The following is a 20,433-nucleotide window of genomic DNA, read 5'->3' on the forward strand; positions in this document are numbered from 1 at the left end:
TTCGGGTATGTAACACTGTGTTAAATCTATTACATTAAAATAATTCTGAAATGAAAACTTATTCAAATGTCGGAATATTATTGAAATGTAAAATAGACAAGAATATCAAGAAATATAAAGGAATGAAAGTTAGACCTATCGCCGGTTTTATACTAACATGAGCAACACGCTGGGTGTCACATATGAAGCAGGATCTGCTTATCTTTGAGGAGTTATTGATATCACCCCTGATTTAGTTGGATATCGTGATGCTCAATTTTCAATTTTCTTTGTTGTTTTGTGTGAATTGTTGTTTGCCGTTTTTTGGTTTTTGGTTTTTGCTGTTGCATTATTAGTTTGTTTTTGACTTGTGCGTTTGTATATACCTTTGATATCGTTCGTCTCACTTTTATTAAAGCAAATACGTTTTCATTCATTTCTTTTTCATATTTGATCATGACATTTGTTGACAAACCTCAGAAACCATCAAAGATCCCAAGCTTATGTTTTGAAGCGCAAGACGTGCGTTTCGTCTTCATCATTCTCAGCAGTGGCCATTGAATCAGAAAAGTTCAAAGGTCAATTTAAATACAAAGTTATAGAGCATTTAAAACACAATTTCCGATAAGTTTGGTTGAGGCTGTCTATGATTTAGGGTAGAAAAACGTTAGTGTAACTATAATTCAAAATGTTTTAGACAAATTTTTACAGAAAAAAAACGTATCAATGATAGTTCATGTCAACGCAGTAGTGCTGACTACGATTAAACTCTCATTAAAGATACAAAGATATAATAAAAGGTCAAAATGTATTTAATGTCGAAGTAATGTTTTGTAAGCAAAACTTGTTGTTATATATCGATAACGACAACATGTGTTTAGATGGAACGTGTGCAGCACTGATTTATCTTTCCTTAATATTTGTTAGATATTCTTACAAGCTATATCTAGCAAGATAAATTGTCCACGCATCAAGATATTTTTTTATAACCAAGACAAGGTAAATCATAGGTTAAATTGAGAATTTAAAACAGTGTGGTTGTATCAATTATTTTGAGCATCAAAATTTATGAAAACGAAATATAATCAGATAGAACACAACAATTGGAGATCATCTTCAGGAGATATATGCTATAGACGGTGGGAAATATCAACAACATAAGAAGATCAAATGTCCAATGGAACACCACCAACCAAACAGGAAAACTAACAACAAGGAACGAAACATCGTCTCTTTTGTACTAAATTTTTGTATATATTTTCACGGGTAAAACTGAAATATCGAAATCTAAAAAATGATAGTTATTGATTTCTATCTTTGATTGATTTAAAGTACCAATGAATCGGCAGATTAATTGGAGAATCCTATAATTGTCTAAAACAAAAATATCATGAAGTTAACGGCAAGTGTTATTAAATTCACCAATTAAATTGAATTTAAACGGATATATACTAAGTTTGGACATGAACTGTAATTCATGTCAATACAAGAAAAAGTCTGCAATAAATAGGCGCAATGGGCTCTGATAGAAATACATACAACCTGTAAATAAACTTTCTATTTAGTATAGCAAACCCATTTATTATTTTTATTACAGATGAAGGGTTCATATGATTGAAGCAATTAAATCTAAAATCAGATGTTCTCTCAATGGACCGATCAATTAAATGAGAAAACTTCTTTTTGAAAAGAATGTGTGAAAGTATAGTGTACAAATTCTATTTTTACTGTATTTTCCTCCATGTTGCAATTCAGAAATGTGTATGGTCGTATTTGTTGGATTGTGACCTAACCAGTTGTCACTACTATCGGATTTTTACTTGAAATGAGTATCTAAACGGTCGCCACCAGTAGAGCAAGAACTGCTGATCCTCCAAGTGCACATGAGTAATCACTGGCTATTGGTGCTCAACCATTAGTTTTCAGTGTTTTGTTTGTTATTGTCGTCTGTCTTTTGGTCGATTTTCTATTTAGCTATGGGGCAGTCCATTTTTTATCGGTCTTATGATTATGATTACCCTCTTGACACCTTTGTTTCTCTATTTTCTCATTGAAAAAAAGAAATTTCTTTACTCAATGTAATTCTCTTGAACAACTATAAAACAAGGTCGATTTTCATTAACTGTATTGCGAACTCTCACTTAACAGAATTATTCATTACACAATAATTTCCTTTTGGAAACAGTAATCACTACACATTTTATTACAATAATTTCTTTGGGGCACCAGTTATCTCAGATGGTGCCATTAAAACAAAATACATATATGGTTTGGCGATATCTGGCCACCGCTTTTATTCATAATATAGATTCATATGATATATATATATATATAGATAGATAGATGTATATGTATATGTAGATAGATATATGGTTGGTTACCCGAAGATAATATGGCAACCTTGCTGCAAAATGCAGATAGATAGATAGATATATATGAAAATGTAAAGATGCACCGTGGGATACATTGGTGCTTTAAATTTAGAAAACACCGTGGGATACACAAGTGTAGTCTGTATTATCCAAAAACCTAAAATTTCATAGTTAACATTAAGATTCTATGCAGCGAATTCTGCCACATTGACGGAGGAAAACAGAGACTCTGTCAACCGCCATAAAAAGGGCGGTTCGCTGCAAAGCTGTGAACCAGATATAAGATAACTACAGATAGATAGATAGATATTTTTATTCAAAGTACAACTTGGTACATATATATGTTAAATAATCTATATGATGTTTTGTGAACAACTGTTCAAAAACATATTTACCTACACAGATAAAAATACTAACCAAAACTACACCAAACCATAAGATAGTTGATTGTATTTGTATACCATAAAATATAGTATATTATAGTATATCATCAAATATATATTCAAGATGTTTAACAATTCATTTCATAAGCATGTTAAGGGTGACAAGTGAAAAACATCCAGTTGAAAAATTTCTGGTCTGATCGAAAATCATAATATTTTATGTAGCAACCCTGACAGCTAATTATAAAGGCAATAATATAGTTGTATATTCTATAGCAACACAAGTCCATGCTTTGCAATAACCTGGTCAAATTTGAGACCATACTTACTTAAGAATTGATGAACCGCATAATCCATCTGATCATGTTCGTCATCTCATTGTGCAAAAATCCCACTCTAGAACTACCTGTGTCATTACCTGCTACATGTTTTATTACGAAATATGGTGGATCCTCATAGTTTCATGTTCTGAGTTAACTTTTAACATGCTTGACAATCATGCCACCACAAAGATTTATTTCCGTGCCTAGACCTAAGTCAACCCCATTTGGAGGATGTCGGTCTGCTACAAAAACATACTTACTATTGAGGATTCTACTATCCAAACATTAAAGCTAATAAATCTCCTACAATTCTTGTACAGCAAATAGCTACATGGAAGTATATGTTACATATGTTATACCATTGAATACAATTTAAAGCATAATTAATCGAGAAAAATAATAATTCTTCTGTAACCCCTGTCTTAAGTTGTCAGCATTGGATCTCCGACCCTTTAATAATCCTCAAAAACAATTGAAAAGACAGCTTCAAACACACTGAATTCATACCAAGTTTAGCCAACAACAAGATAAGAAAATATTTGCTAGACTTCAGCATGACTCTTGTTAAGGTAAATGTAAAGGCTTGGAGTGTTTAATACCTTCTTAAAAACTGACAAACCTCAATTTTTTTATTTTTTTGACACATCTGTTAAATTTTCCTAGAAAATATCCAAACCTAGTAAAAGTAATGTCACAATTTTTGTTGCGAGAGATACAAAATGTACAAGTAAGCAATACCTTAACAATTCATAGAGAGAGATAGTAAATGTATTCATTAAAACAATTAGAGATCTGAACTCATGAAAAAAGAAAGACTGTCCTCTCTGATACATCTGTATGTACTGGGTGCTGTGGAACTTACAATTAAACGGTTACTAAAGGTCTGAAATAACAGTAATAAAACCCGTGGGGTTATAGCAGGATAAACATCTGCAGTTGGGACCAAGCATCTGAAGCGATCCACCTAAAAACCAGAAATGGCTTCAGCCATAATGAAAAATTTGTACCAGAACAGTGATAATGAATGTCATACTAAACTCCCAAATATATGAACTAAAATAAAAATTCATACAAGGCTAACATAGGACAGAGGCTCCAGACTTGGAACAGGTACTAAATTGCGTAGGGTTGAACAAGTTATTTAAAATCTCAACCAAATGCAGAACAAACAAACAAACAACAAACACACAGCAATACGCACAGTAAAAATCACACAGTTTAAAGAAGTTCGAGTCCAATATCAGAATAGGTAACAAAACAAACAAAACAAAAACTGAAAAATGACGACATTACATAAATCAACAATGGACTACTAACAGTTACTGACATGCCAGCTCCAGACCTCAATTTACCTGTTCGAAAGATTATGTCTTCATTATATTAAATATCTAGCACCATCCCTCCAATGGGGGTTTAGTATCATATCATCATAACATATATTAGAGGAACATAACCCGTATCAACCCGCAACTGGTTTAAGAATAAATGAGTTTTTGTCCGATGCAAAGACTGTGCAAGTAAATCAATATTGAAGCCAAAATATGCCATTTTTTATGCAGGCAACAGTATTCCTTCTTTATAAGTTTGCTTTAATGTTTTGTTAGCTTTTGAGGTAAACTGACATTTTGTACTTTGTAAAGTATATTACCATAAAAGATTGGATGGGAAATACCTGAATGTGTAAGATGTCATGTAGAAGTGAATTTCTTATAATGTAATAAAACTGCCCATAAATACAAGGCAAGAAGAACTGGATCAACTCAGGTAAATGCAAATTTCAAAAAATGACTATGAGGACCTGTATACTAGAGTCTAAATCCATGTAAGAAGAAACAAACATTTAGTATAACAGCATCAACCACTCTCTGTCTCGTCTTGGGTTTGAACCAGGTTGCCCAAATGAAAACTTATTTCCATTTGAGGTCTATGTGACCTAAAACTTGGATTATCATAAGAAGGCCTAGATTATGCAAAGTAAACATGGTAAACGTCTTCTGTTAGGACAACCAACAAGTTATAAAGGATGACCTGTGTTACACAAACAAACAAACAAAAAACAAAAAAACAAAAAAACAAAAAAAACACAAACAAGCTGCTTAACAACATCTAGGTACCCTCATAATTAAAAGCAGACCATTTCAAATTAGTCCTAGTGTTCATGCTAACTGAAATTCAACCTGTACTATAATTTTCATTAATAAATATCAACCATAATTTGGAATCAACAGTAGCCCAGCAACCAGTAGGGCCAATGGTTTTATGCAAATGAAATTGTTGTCATAATGCTTCCAGCCTAAAATTAACAAAGCTTGGCACCTAAATGTACAGCGTAAGATACTCATCTATTTGAGCAACTCCTAGAATCTTCCAGAATGAAGATTACAATAAATTCTAGTATATATATAAATTAAAGCTGTTGTCGACACCTAAATACTAAAGATTTTTAACTGGTTTGGAGCAGACTGCAAGACAAGCTGTAAATAATTACTTAAATTGTACTAGTTTGTGCTAATATTACATGTACATACATGTATATATCCTCGCTTATCTGCATCTGACAATTTACACAAAACTCTGTAATAGTCTCATTTTTAAAATGTTTACAAGATAAAACCATTATGGCCCCTTTTTTCCCTTAAATATATAAAAAAATAAAATTAAAAATAATGAAAATTTCCCACACACCTGAGACTGGTTGGTAGGGTTTGGGCAAACAGAAATATTTGTAGTCTGTCCTAAAATAGTGATAAATAAATATACACTTCTATAAATTTTGTCCTTTATAATTGTGGTACTTTATTGCAACATCGTATTCATGCAGTACATGCATATCGATTTGTAATATTCAGATTATGTATCAAGATAAATAATATTATATTAGTCAATAGTGTTCTCCATTACAAATCATATGTCACAAATCATATGATAATATACAAAACAACATTTAAAAGTTTCACATGTAATACATTTATAATAATATAAAATTGTAACCTTATATCTAAGAATTGTTTTTTATTTCTAACGCATGATGTGGAATCCCCTATAAATTGTAAAAATAACACATTCAGCAACATTTTGTGGATTTAAGTTTAGAAACTGAGATATAATCATTACACAAATCTTTTAAATCTAAACCATAAGATTGGAAAAAAAAATAAAAGTTGCCTTAATCTTTATACATATGTTTGTTATATGTTAGAATCACATGTACATGTAGGGGTTTAACTTAAAAGTAATATACTGCTTTTGTAAATCTGATGATTACCTGGTAAATTATCAACCGTGAACTAGAACATACTAATGCAGAGGTCTGGGGGTTTGCATAAATGACGTCTGATGATGATCCAATGTACAAATGTATGTGACCTAAAGGAGTTGAGTTAGTGGCGTGATGAGTCGTGAATCCAGTTCAGTCTGGTGACCCATTTGTAAAAACTGGTGTGTCATTGTTGTCTAGGTCTCTGGTCCAACTGTCACAACCCTGGTGGTGTTCTGTGGCAGAGCAAGGTCGCACTTTTTGCTTTCTAACTGATCTTCCCAACATTGTGCTACAACTCAACAAAAAGTAAATATTAGTTCCACCATGCTACAGCATTGACATAACAAAATCAAATGACTGTACAAAGAAACAATAACAATAAAAATATTACGTATACTCCTAGTTGTGTCGAAGATAGTTACAATAATTTAAAAAAAAATTAATTTAAAATTAGTATATATACATGATATATATATTTATTAATTCTTAAATCCATAGTCAGTTGATAGTGACATAGTGTAATATTTGTATATAATTAAGTTATTACAACAATAATTTAAACTGTGACCTGTTGATGACATTATGACTAAATTTTTGATTTATCTGAACTATTCATACCATATCGACCTAGTCTAAGCTAGAGAGTAGTAGCAAATATACATGTCACTGTGATGACTGATGTGACAGACTCGACACTCTGACAGTTTTTAGTAACAAGTGTGTAGGTACACGCAAAATTTATAACAGGATATATACAGATATGAGATAATGATATATGTTTGCTTAACTCCACCAGCAAGCTAACATTTAGACATGACGATTTTTGGCCACTGCTTCTTAACTCCGGGCATGGTCTATGTGCAAGATTTCCAAGATTTTTGTTTATTTGTATCGAAAGTTGAAATTCCGGTTACGAACCTGGGTCCTTTCGCCCCAAAGGGTACGTCCCTTTTACACCTTTGTACTTTCATATCCTTTCATGGAATATTTGCTGTATATGTGCTATGAAAGATCTAGATACACAATTACCGATGTATACCCTTTTAAGGAAAATTTAATTATAATTCGGGAGTTCATCAGATAACGCCTGCCCCACAACACATAAACATTAAAGACACGTTACTAACCTGCATGATCTGTTACAGCGCAAATACAATTGTTAGGCCACAGGAGTTTGAAATCCTAGCAATAACGGTGTAAAAATATGCCAAACTCGACTATCAGACAGTAGTCGTCATATATATATATATGAGTACCTTAATATCAGTATCAGGCAGACTATATACCTGCATCTAATTTGATGTAGAAATACAATGACGAAATCATTATTATAATCTGCAAATCTTAGGACAATAATGCATCTAATTACTCATATTTGTAAAAATTAAATAATTTATAAAAATGAAAACGAATAATGGGACCAATCTCTTTCAGTCTTTGCATGTGCTCTCCACGTGGCGATGAAATTCCTGATGGAATATGGTTAAAAAAATGACGATCGATAAAATGAATTCTTTCTAAGATTACTTCTAATAAACATTGGAAGCATGAGGCAGGTTATAACCATACAATACAAACACTACTTTACCATTTACAAGATACTACTTTTCATTTTTTTCAATTTTACCGCTTACGAAATTTAAACAACTTGCTTGCTGCGATGAAATTCTGTAAAGGACTAAATTACGTCACAGAATATAACGTCACTCATGTTAGGTAAATCTAAAACATGAAACACAATCCGTCAGTGGCCCCAGCGATAACTGAATTTAAGTCTATTTACTTAAATTCCATTATATAACCGATTTCATTTTTACAATTTGTTTTTTTCTCAAATAATTATTTTGAAATATAATTTGACATCTATTTTCTTAGGAAAATTGCTATAAAAATTTCAATTACAGTTACAATAACCGTCTTCGTCTTTCGTAATCACTAGTATGCAAGTTTTCATATTATTTTATTGTTCATGGGTATGCTGGTATAATGAACGATAACTTCCATCATATTGTTCCTTTGAACAAATTGCTAACAATACGTTTCCTCCAGAAACGCCATTAAACAAATACAATTACAACGTGTTCACCTCGGTATCACTTGTTTAAGAGATTCAATTGCAGGTTTCTGGGGACCACTTATATATACAGATTCAATAACAATAATTCTCTAGATTATAAGAGATAACACATGTTAAGAATAATATATATTTATTCGCGAAGTAAGATCACGGCTTCGGTCGGTTACCAACCCATGAACAAAGGGTCTTTGGGTAACCGTAAATTAAAATTGCAAATCAAATCTTTAAAATAGAATAGATAATTAAAAAATTGAAATAAAACTAAAATTTAATGAAATTATGAATTAATAGTGTGCTGAATTGAACCCTGGCAACAGATGTCCAAATCAGCATGAGAAACTACGTTTGAAGTGTAAATGAAGATTAAATGGATTAATGTTCTAAATTAAATAATAATAAATCAAGTTTATCGGTACTGGTGCAGCCTATAGAGTCCGCCGTCCATGACCTCTGGCAACAGACGGTCATAACATCATCTTTGATCAGTGCATTATTATTGTCAATACATTATCACTTCGCCATATGGAGGTCATAGTTCGGTTATTTGTGTTTACATCAACACAAACAGATGCAGAAGCCGTGACAGGTTTTCTTTAAAGTTGAAGTATATGTACAGACAACACACATAAATCTGTAAAATAAAAACAAAAACAGCAGTATCGAAAATAAAGGGAGAGGCTGGGTGGGTATCAAGTAATCATGTGTATACTAAATTAACTCAATAATCTGACCTTAAATCAATATAAATCCTTGAAGATAGCGTTTGCAAAATTTGTGATGAGGAGTGCAAGAACAGTTAATTTATATGTAGTGTAATAAATTTAGACATGCGCGTCTGCTTTGACCCGCTAATAAACTATTGCTGGTCTTCCTCTGATAACGCGATTTAATGGTCGAGCCCTTTAAATCGAATTATAAGAGATAACACATGTTAAGAATAATATATATTTATTGGCGAAGTAAGATCACGGCTTCTGTCGGTTACCAACCCATGAACAAAGGGTCTTTGGGTAACCGTAAATTAAAATTGCAAATCAAATCTTTAAAATAGAACAGATAATTAAAATTGAAATAAAACTAAAATGTAATGAAATTATGAATTAATAGTGTGCTGAATTGAACCCTGGCAACAGATGTCCAAATCAACATGAGAAACTACGTTTGAAGTGTAAATGAAGATTAAATGGATTAATGTTCTAAATTAAATAATAATAAATCAAGTTTATCGGTACTGGTGCAGCCTATAAAGTCCGCCACTAAACAAATTAGAAAATTTCTGTCATAACAGAATGTTTCGAAAATTGTTACCGCCAACCAGTACTATGAACTTTCAAGGTGATTTATTTAAAATAAAAAAACCTGTATGTTAAGGAATCTGACCGCCGTAACGACAAGCTAACAGATTCCCGAAACCATGGACCTACTTCGCCGTTTTGTGGACAAATTGTATGTGAAAATTTTATAATGTCAAATAAACCTTGCTGTAACCTATACAAAAACAAATCATTTCCGATATCTGATAAATGAACACAGTCTAAAAATAAATCTGGATTGTCTTCGGATATTTCTGGATATCTAATATAAGCACCGCCATGTTTGATGATATATTATGTAGCTGCTAAACTATTTAATCTAACTCTAGTTCTGTTCAAAGATCTGTGTACAATCTCATTCCTGTATTTCAATCTGGGTAAAATTTGAGACTAAACAAATTTTGACTGTGGTAGTAAGACCCGAAGGCAATCAATTACTTTTAAAATATCGTGTCCTAATACACATGACACTTTTTGTCCGATATCATTTCCACCACAGTGAAATACTAATACTTGCGGGGGTTCTTCAAATGTAAGCAAATGTTTGACTTTGGGTATTATCTCACAAATCCTCATTCCACTTTTTCCTTGCCACCATATTGTAGTTTTTATTCGTTCCAAATCTAAATTTACACCATCGACAGACCTTCTAGCATGTACAAATGCATGTTTGATGATTGAAAAACCCACCAACCAAACACTCTTTTGTTGACCTGAAAGTCTTAAAGTGACGATCAGGCGAGTATTCAAATTTCAAATTAATAATGTACAATATATACAAACAAATAAATGATGACACATATTAAATTTGACTTGCTAACTTTAGCGTTGGTATTCTGATATATCTTTTATAAGCTTTCGATTCCCAACGACCAAAATCCTGAATTTCATCATCAGAAAACCCCATTTTCGAAGACTGAGATGCAGCTCCGATCCTAAAACTATGACTTTGAAAATTATCCGATGTAATATTCGCCACATTCAGAGCTTTCTTTAGAACAGCGTTAAACTGATAACGTGTAACATTGTTTCCACCGAAGTGTATGAATGCAGGACCAATACTTTTGGGCCTGGCAATAAAATATCTCTTTGATAAATGAACAGGACATACATGAGAATTAATTGAAGGTATAATTATTAAACTACCTTTGCCTAACTGATCAGTTTTTTAAAATTTTAGGTTGATAGAAACGTTATTTTCCGAAAATCTAAAATCATCTAACGACAAAGTGTGAGAATGTACCTGTAGCAGGAACAATTCTGCTGGAGATTCGGGGATGCAGACCACAGCTTGTTCTAGTTTGTGATATGATTTAAACGGAGACGATGGATGCCAAATGTAAAAGCGCTATAAAGTATCTAAGTAAATGAAAACCAAAAAACAGTGAAAACAATATATAATTTATTCAATAAGTAGAACATGTGTGAAATCCAAAAGTTTAGAAATGGAGCATTCAATGACTTCAATATTAACCCGTATTAAGAAGGCATATGGCAGATGCACTAACCTTAAAGGGTGATTGGAAAGCACGGCTTTCCTAGGTTGGACTGAACGTCAGTCCTCAGACAATTCAACATAATAATTTCAAACCAGTTATATAAAATATATAAGTTTTCCGAAGAAGGTAATTAAAGGTTCTGCGACGATGCAAATATTAAACTTTAGAATATGAATAAATATCTTTAACCAATGATTTCAAAATATCAATATCTATTCAATTTAACAAATATGTACTGAATAAGCTTCATGTAAATTATTAAATAAAGAAATATGAAATTTATAGTTTTAAACAAGGGAAATAACAATGACATAATAATCCTAACTGCCACATGCCAGTGATTTATTGACTACTAATTCCCTTATCCTGAAAAAGCCGAAATAGGCCAAACTAAACAACCCCGAAAACAATAAGGTCTCATACTGTGAGAGACATACAGATGGTAATAATGAAATCAATTTATCTAAAATCTGTGGCGTAATTGGCAATCTTGAATCCGCTCGTTTGTCAAGCCTTTCCATTCCAATTAACATTTTCTTAATTATAAAATTTTGAGTGTTATCAGTAATATTTAACATTTTACATTTAATGGCTATACCAAAAATATAAGACTTGACAGTAGACGGAGCATAACCTCGCACAGATAAATATAAAGTTACAGATACCATTAAGTGAGGGTGGCCAAACAATGGCATGTCCGTGTGAAGATCTAAATTGATCAAATGACCTGACAGCAGTTTCATAAGTGTCACTTGTGTTTGATGAGATTGACGCCGTTAACAACTTGTTGGATTCAAATTTGAGATCACTTGTAGAAAAGACTGTGGGACCTTTTCTGGTTCTTGTAGAGCCTCTGGAGACATGCGACGAAACCGTGCCCACTGTTGACGAGAAATTGCATCCGCAATACAGTTTTTGTTTGATGCAATATGCATTGCTTTGAACTGAATATTATAAACCATAGCTTTTAAGACTAAAGGACGAAGAATATGCATTACCCTTCTTAATCTAGACGTTTTAGAATTTAAGATATGAACAAGTGCTTTATTGTCAACGTGTAAGATAACTTTTTTATTCGCAAAGGTCTCATACCACAAATGAAAGGCTAATACAATAGGTAATAACTCTAAAAATGTAATGTCCTTTAATATATCGCAACCTAACTAAAATGACGGCCAAGGAAAGAAAGCCCAATTAGGATGTAAATACGAAGCAAATCCACCAAATGCACTCCAAGCACTATCAGTAAATAACTCCATATCAAATCGGAATCGGGAAAATAAAATTTGCCATTAAAACAATCTAAAAATAACGACCACAGCCTTATGTCTTCCGAGGAATTGATATTCCTGACACTGCATCATAAAAACGTCTGTTGAATGCCCTACCCGTAGGGATCACTCGCGAACAAAAATTCAAAATGCCTGTAAAAGACTGGAGAACACGTAATGTTGTTCTTTTTTTGCCTAACAAGTTTGAAATTATTATTTTCAATTTTAGCAATTTCTCTTGGGGAATTTTTACTGACATTTCAATTGTTCTAATTTCAAGCCACAAAAAAGTAAGAACATGAGTTGGACCGACGGTCTTGTCATGTGCCAAAGGAACTCCTAAGTGATCAAATAAATAATCAAATTCACTCATCAGGTTAAGGCAAGTTGAATCAGTCCCCGGGCCTGCAAACAAAAAATCATCTAAGTAGTGTATAACACTATCCGATCCCGTTTTGTCCTTAAAGATACATTCTAAAAATGTTGAGAATTTCTCAAATGTTGCACAAGACAAACTACAACCTTGAGGCAAACAGCGGTCCACGAAGTAAAAGTCCAAAAATTTGAAACCCAATAACTCGAAATCATCCGGGTTTACTGGTAAAAGCCTAAATGCCGAGCTGATATCTTTTTTTCCAATTAGGGCGAACTTTCCTTGGCTACCCACCAATATCTAGTGCGTGGTCAAACGGCGTATAAGTCACAGAACACAAGCCCTTATCAATATAATCATTTACGCTTAAACCGTGTGGAAACGATAAATGCTGTATAAGCCTCCAAGAACCATCCTTTTTAGGACATAAGCCAATCGGAGACAATCTTAGATTAAAAAGAGGTATATTGTTAAAGGGGCCAGCTATTCTACCCAAATTAATTTCTTTCAATAATTTTTTTGCAACTTCAACTTCATTGCCAATCAGACAATCAGTAGTCATCCTAGGTCCAGTATAATTTAGACGATAACCTTCCAAAAATCCCAAATATAATTCCGAAGCGACTATTTTATTACTATAATTTCCCAAAAACTTGCAAAGAACATCAAATTTAATTGGCGTATTAGCGATTGAATGAACCGTGGAAAGCTGGTCGCTGGAATCTGACAGCTGCCCTTGGATTAGCACTCGAGCCTCGTTGCGAACTGTTATTTGGTTGTCCAGCAGCGAATCTAGGACCACGCCTAAAATTAAAATTTGTCTGAGCACCATAAAATCTTGTACAGTTTACCGATGGGTGAATACCTGTACAACGTAAACAACTATGTGAATAATGACAGTTAGGCCTAGTACAGGAGCCATTGTTATAATCATAACACTTATACACATTAGTTACATGGTTTTGGTTATTTTGTGTGTTATCATCATACATGAAGAGTAACCAAAGCTCTAAATCAACTGTACCCCAGTTACAAGACGGCATTCTTATTTTTTTTAAACGGAATTGCACGTCGTACCTCTTCCAGCCTAAACCGGGAACCCTACTAGCTCCCAGTCGTATGTTACTCATGTATTTCAGAAGCCCTCTTGCCTCTCCCAAATGACTTGACAAATAAATATCAATAAAAATCAGAAATGCATCAGTCCACTGACTAATATTATTAATCTTTACTGTTGATGCTTTTGGTTTAGATTGTAGAACACCATCATTTATTATAAAAGTATTAGAATTATCATCAATAGGTACTGGGTTCGACAATAAACAACCCAGATCAATATATTCACCATTTAAGATTTTTTGTCTGATATTGCTCGAAACATTATTACCCAAATCATTGCTGATGCTGGGAATTTCATGTACAGAATTGACATTAGATTCAAAATTTTGAAATGTACCTTGTTCATTGATGTTTTGTGAATACACAGGCATTACGGACTCTTCATTATTCGGCAAATCCACTGAACTGTTAGACATGGTAGATGGTCCTGGTGCATTAGATGTTGGAAATTGCATCCGGGGCGGCACTACATCATGTTCTGTTTGGGACAGTGCAGCTGTCCTGTCATACTCAGTAACACGGGCTGTTCTCCTTCTTTTAACGCCTTTTCCCCTCGCGACAGTTTTCCCCCTAGGCATCACTAACCTTCCAATAAATGAACACAGTATAAATAAAATAATAATAGTTGTCAATCTTAAAATATGTGTATAACTAAATATAAAAGTAAACATGAAATGAACAACGCAATATCTATGACGGAAAAGAATTGATAATAAATCAATTAATCAAATGTCAATTTAAAGCATTTACCGAATATTTCTTAACGGAAGCCTAGTTAAATATAATTCACTGAAATAATTCACAACATCAAACAACAATTAGGTGTACCATGGATAATTGTATTGTCTAGCGATATTAGATGACTCTCAGCGTGCATCGAATATTTAGTATAAATTACATACCTGATAATAGGAAGCTACCAGCATAATCTGCATAACAAAATGTAATTAGCATAGATAGCATCGACATTAGATGCCTCAATAAAAGACAAAGCAATAATATGAATGAAACTAAAAATTGAATTAAATCAAACATCATAATTCGTTATATAGGCATATAATAAACATAAACAAATAAAATCGATTGAATGTATTAAACTTAAATATCAAGTAATCATGTGTATACTAAATTAACTCAATAATCTGACCTTAAATCAATATAAATCCTTGAAGATAGCGTTTGCAAAATTTGTGATGAGGAGTGCAAGAACAGTTAATTTATATGTAGTGTTTGATGATATAAGTAGCTGCTAAACTATTTAATCTAACTCTAGTTCTGTTCAAAGATCTGTGTACAATCTCATTCCTGTATTTCAATCTGGGTAAAATTTGAGACTAAACAAATTTTGACTGTGGTAGTAAGACCCGAAGGCAATCAATTACTTTTAAAATATCGTGTCCTAATACACATGACACTTTTTGTCCGATATCATTTCCACCACAGTGAAATACTAATACTTGCGGGGGTTCTTCAAATGTAAGCAAATGTTTGACTTTGGGTATTATCTCACAAATCCTCATTCCACTTTTTCCTTGCCACCATATTGTAGTTTTTATTCGTTCCAAACCTAAATTTACACCATCGACAGACCTTCTAGCATGTACAAATGCATGTTTGATGATTGAAGAACCCACCAACCAAACACTCTTTTGTTGACCTGAAAGTCTTAAAGTGACGATCAGGCGAGTATTCAAATTTCAAATTAATAATGTACAATATATACAAACAAATAAATGATGACACATATTAAATTTGACTTGCTAACTTTAGCGTTGGTATTCTGATATATCTTTTATACGCTTTCGATTCCCAACGACCAAATCCTGAATTTCATCATCAGAAAACCCCATTTTCGAAGACTGAGATGCAGCTCCGATCCTAAAACTATGACTTTGAAAATTATCCGATGTAATATTCGCCACATTTAGAGCTTTCTTTAGAACAGCGTTAAACTGATAACGTGTAACATTGTTTCCACCGAAGTGTATGAATGCAGGACCAATACTTTTGGGCCTGGCAATAAAATATCTCTTTAATAAATGAACAGGACATACATGAGAATTAATTGAAGGTATAATTATTAAACTACCTTTGCCTAACTGATCAGTTTTTGAAAATTTTAGGTTGATAGAAACGTTATTTTCCAAAAATCTAAAATCATCTAACGACAAAGTGTGATAATGTGCCAGTGATTTATTGACTACTAATTCCCCTATCCTGAAAAAGCCGAAATAGGCCAAACTAAACAACCCCGAAAACAATAAGGTCTCATACTGTGAGAGACATACAGATGGTAATAATGAAATCAATTTATCTAAAATCTGTGGCGTAATTGGCAATCTTGAATCCGCTCGTTTGTCAAGCCTTTCCATTCCAATTAACATTTTCTTAATTATAAAATTTTGAGTGTTATCAGTAATATTTAACATTTTACATTTAATGGCTATACCAAAAATATAAGACTTGACAGTAGACGGAGCATAACCTCGCACAGATAAATATGCTATAAAGTTACAGATACCATTAAGTGAGGGTGGCCAAACAATGGCATGTCCGTGTGAAGATCTAAATTGATCAAATGACCTGACAGCAGTTTCATAAGTGTCACTTGTGTTTGGTGAGATTGACGCCGTTAACAACTTGTTGGATTCAAATTTGAGATCACTTGTAGAAAAGACTGTGGGACCTTTTCTGGTTCTTGTAGAGCCTCTGGAGACATGCGAAGAAACCGTGCCCACTGTTGACGAGAAATTGCATCCGCAATACAGTTTTTGTTTGATGTAATATGCATTGCTTTGAACTGAATATTATAAACCATAGCTTTTAAGACTAAAGGACGAAGAATATGCATTACCCTTCTTGATCTAGACGTTTTAGAATTTAAGATATGAACAAGTGCTTTATTGTCAACGTGTAAGATAACTTTTTTATTCGCAAAGGTCTCATACCACAAATGAAAGGCTAATACAATAGGTAATAACTCTAAAAATGTAATGTCCTTTAATATATCGCAACCTAACCAAAATGACGGCCAAGGAAAGAAAGCCCAATTAGGATGTAAATACGAAGCACATCCACCAAATGCACTCCCAGAACTATCAGTAAATAACTCCATATCAAATCGGAATCGGGAAAATAAAATTTGCCATTAAAACAATCTAAAAATAACGACCACAGCCTTATGTCTTCCTTAATTGACGCAGTGAGCCTTAAATGGTGCCGAGGATTTGATATTCCTGACATTGCATCATAAAAACGTCTGTTGAATGCCCTACCCGTAGGGATCACTCGCGAACAAAAATTCAAAATGCCTGTAAAAGACTGGAGAACACGTAATGTTGTTCTTTTTTTGCCTAACAAGTTTGAAATTATTGTTTTCAATTTTAGCAATTTCTCTTGGGGAATTTTTACTGACATTTCAATTGTATTAATTTCAAGCCCCAAAAAAGTAAGAACATGAGTTGGACCGACGGTCTTGTCATGTGCCAAAGGAACTCCTAAGTGATCAAATAAACAATCAAATTCACTCATCAGGTGAAGGCAAGTTGAATCAGTCCCCGGGCCTGCAAACAAAAAATCATCTAAGTAGTGTATAACACTATCCGATCCCGTTTTGTCCTTAAAGATACATTCTAAAAATGTTGAGAATTTCTCAAATGTTGCACAAGACAAACTACAACCTTGAGGCAAACAGCGGTCCACGAAGTAAAAGTCCAAAAATTTGAAACCCAATAACTCGAAATCATCCGGGTTTACTGGTAAAAGCCTAAATGCCGAGCTGATATCTTTTTTTCCAATTAGGGCGAACTTTCCTTGGCTACCCACCATATCTAGTGCGTGGTCAAACGGCGTATAAGTCACAGAACACAAGCCCTTATCAATATAATCATTTACGCTTAAACCGTGTGGAAACGATAAATGCTGTATAAGCCTCCAAGAACCATCCTTTTTAGGACATAAGCCAATCGGAGACAATCTTAGATTAAAAAGAGGTATATTGTTAAAGGGGCCAGCTATTCTACCCAAATTAATTTCTTTCAATAATTTTTTTGCAACTTCAACTTCATTGCCAAAAACAGAAACTAGATTTCTACAATCAGTAGTCATCCTATGTCCAGTATAATTTAGACGAAAACCTTCCAAAAATCCCAAATATAATTCCGAAGCGACTATTTTATTACTATAATTTCCCAAAAACTTGCAAAGAACATCAAATTTAATTGGCGTATTAGCGATTGAATGAACCGTGGAAAGCTGGTCGCTGGAATCTGACAGCTGCCCTTGGATTAGCACTCGAGCCTCGTTGCGAACTGTTATTTGGTTGTCCAGCAGCGAATCTAGGACCACGCCTAAAATTAAAATTTGTCTGAGCACCATAAAATCTTGTACAGTTTACCGATGGGTGAATACCTGTACAACGTAAACAACTATGTGAATAATGACAGTTAGGCCTAGTACAGGAGCCATTGTTATAATCATAACACTTATACACATTAGTTACATGGTTTTGGTTATTTTGTGTGTTATCATCATACATGAAGAGTAACCAAAGCTCTAAATCAACTGTTCCCCAGTTACAAGACGGCATTCTTATTTTTTTAAACGGAATTGCTCGTCGTACCTCTTCCAGCCTAAACCGGGAACCCTACTAGCTCCCAGTCGTATGTTACTCATGTATTTCAGAAGCCCTCTTGCCTCTCCCAAATGACTTGACAAATAAATATCAATAAAAATCAGAAATGCATCAGTCCACTGACTAATATTATTAATCTTTACTGTTGATGCTTTTGGTTTAGATTGTAGAACACCATCTTTTATAATTATAAAAGTATTAGAATTATCATCAATAGGTACTGGGTTCGACAATAAACAACCCAGATCAATATATTCACCATTTAAGATTTTTTGTCTGATATTGCTCGAAACATTATTACCCAAATCATTGCTGATGCTGGGAATTTCATGTACAGAATTGACATTAGATTCAAAATTTTGAAATGTACCTTGTTCATTGATGTTTTGTGAATACACAGGCATTACGGACTCTTCATTATTCGGCAAATCCACTGAACTGTTAGACATGGTAGATGGTCCTGGTGCATTAGATGTTTGAAATTGCATCCGGGGCGGCACTACATCATGTTCTGTTTGGGACAGTGCAGCTGTCCTGTCATTCATAGTAACTAGGGCTGTTCTCCTTCTTTTAACGCCTTTTCCCCTCGCGACAGTTTTCCCCCTAGGCATCACTAACCTTCCAATAAATGAACACAGTATAAATAAAATAATAAAAGTTGTCAATCTTAAAATATGTGTATAACTAAATATAAAAGTAAACATGAAATGAACAACGCAATATCTATGACGGAAAAGAATTGATAATAAATCAATTAATCAAATGTCAATTTAAAGCATTTACCGAATATTTCTTAACGGAAGCCTAGTTAAATATAACTCACTGAAATAATTCACAACATCAAACAACAATTAGGTGTACCATGGATAATTGAATTGTCTAGCGATATTAGATGACTCTCAGCGCGCATCGAATATTTAGTATAAATTACATACCTGATAATAGGAAGCTACCAGCATAATCTGCATAACAAAATGTAATTAGCATAGATAGCATCGACATTAGATGCCTCAATAAAAGACAAAGCAATAATATGAATGAAACTAAAAATTGAATTAAATCAAACATCATAATTCGTTATATAGGCATATAATAAACATAAACAAATAAAATCGATTGAATGTATTAAAATTAAATATCAAGTAATCATGTGTATACTAAATTAACTCAATAATCTGACCTTAAATCAATATAAATCCTTGAAGATAGCGTTTGCAAAATTTGTGATGAGGAGTGCAAGAACAGTTAATTTATATGTAGTGTAATAAATTTAGACATGCGCGTCTGCTTTGACCCGCTAATGAACTATTGCTGGTCTTCCTCTGATAACGCGATTTAATGGTCGAGCCCTTTAAATCGAATTATATTGATGGCATATGTCATTTCAATAATTGCCGTGAATTGGTTCATCGTTATGAGAGATTAAGTTTCATTTTTTATTGAAATCAAGGTAAGAATAAAGGAGGTCAGAGATTTGGTAAAAGAATTCAATCAGAGACGAGTAAAGGAGGAGATCAACCAAAGAAGCGTATCGGAAGGGACCAATTGAAGGTGAAAACTTTTCAAAATAAACAGAAGAAAGGTAGATAAATATAAAATAATGTAATAATTAAAGTACATCACTGATTCTCAGGGAAAACTAATGGTATAACATTGTCTGGGTTTAAACTACATTATCACCTTTTTATACACACATCGTAAAATAGGCACTATTGAGTGTGAAAATCATCAAACTGTCATTTTAGATGCCCGTTTAAATACTATTTAAAACGTTCACGCAACTTTTTGATTCTTTGAATTAACTAATTCTTAAAATACACCTGTGACGTAAA

The 20,433-nt window shown here is 33.3% G+C and overlaps 1 protein-coding gene across 1 annotated transcript; it reads right to left on the reverse strand.

The window, feature by feature from the left end:
• Window positions 1-15,217: 15,217 nt before the first annotated feature.
• On the reverse strand, window positions 15,218-17,083 carry LOC127736433 (uncharacterized). The gene is made up of 3 exons (XM_052246977.1): window positions 17,034-17,083; window positions 16,023-16,761; window positions 15,218-15,665 (listed from the first exon to the last, which is right to left on the reverse strand). The coding sequence occupies exons 1-3, from the start codon at window positions 17,081-17,083 to the stop codon at window positions 15,303-15,305; spliced, it is 1,152 nt and encodes a 383-aa protein (XP_052102937.1). The 3' UTR covers window positions 15,218-15,302.
• Window positions 17,084-20,433: the final 3,350 nt, after the last annotated feature.

This window comes from Mytilus californianus, unplaced genomic scaffold, assembly GCF_021869535.1.
Source record: "Mytilus californianus isolate M0D057914Y unplaced genomic scaffold, xbMytCali1.0.p SCAF_31, whole genome shotgun sequence".
In the NCBI taxonomy this organism is placed as follows: Eukaryota; Metazoa; Mollusca; class Bivalvia; order Mytilida; family Mytilidae; genus Mytilus; species Mytilus californianus.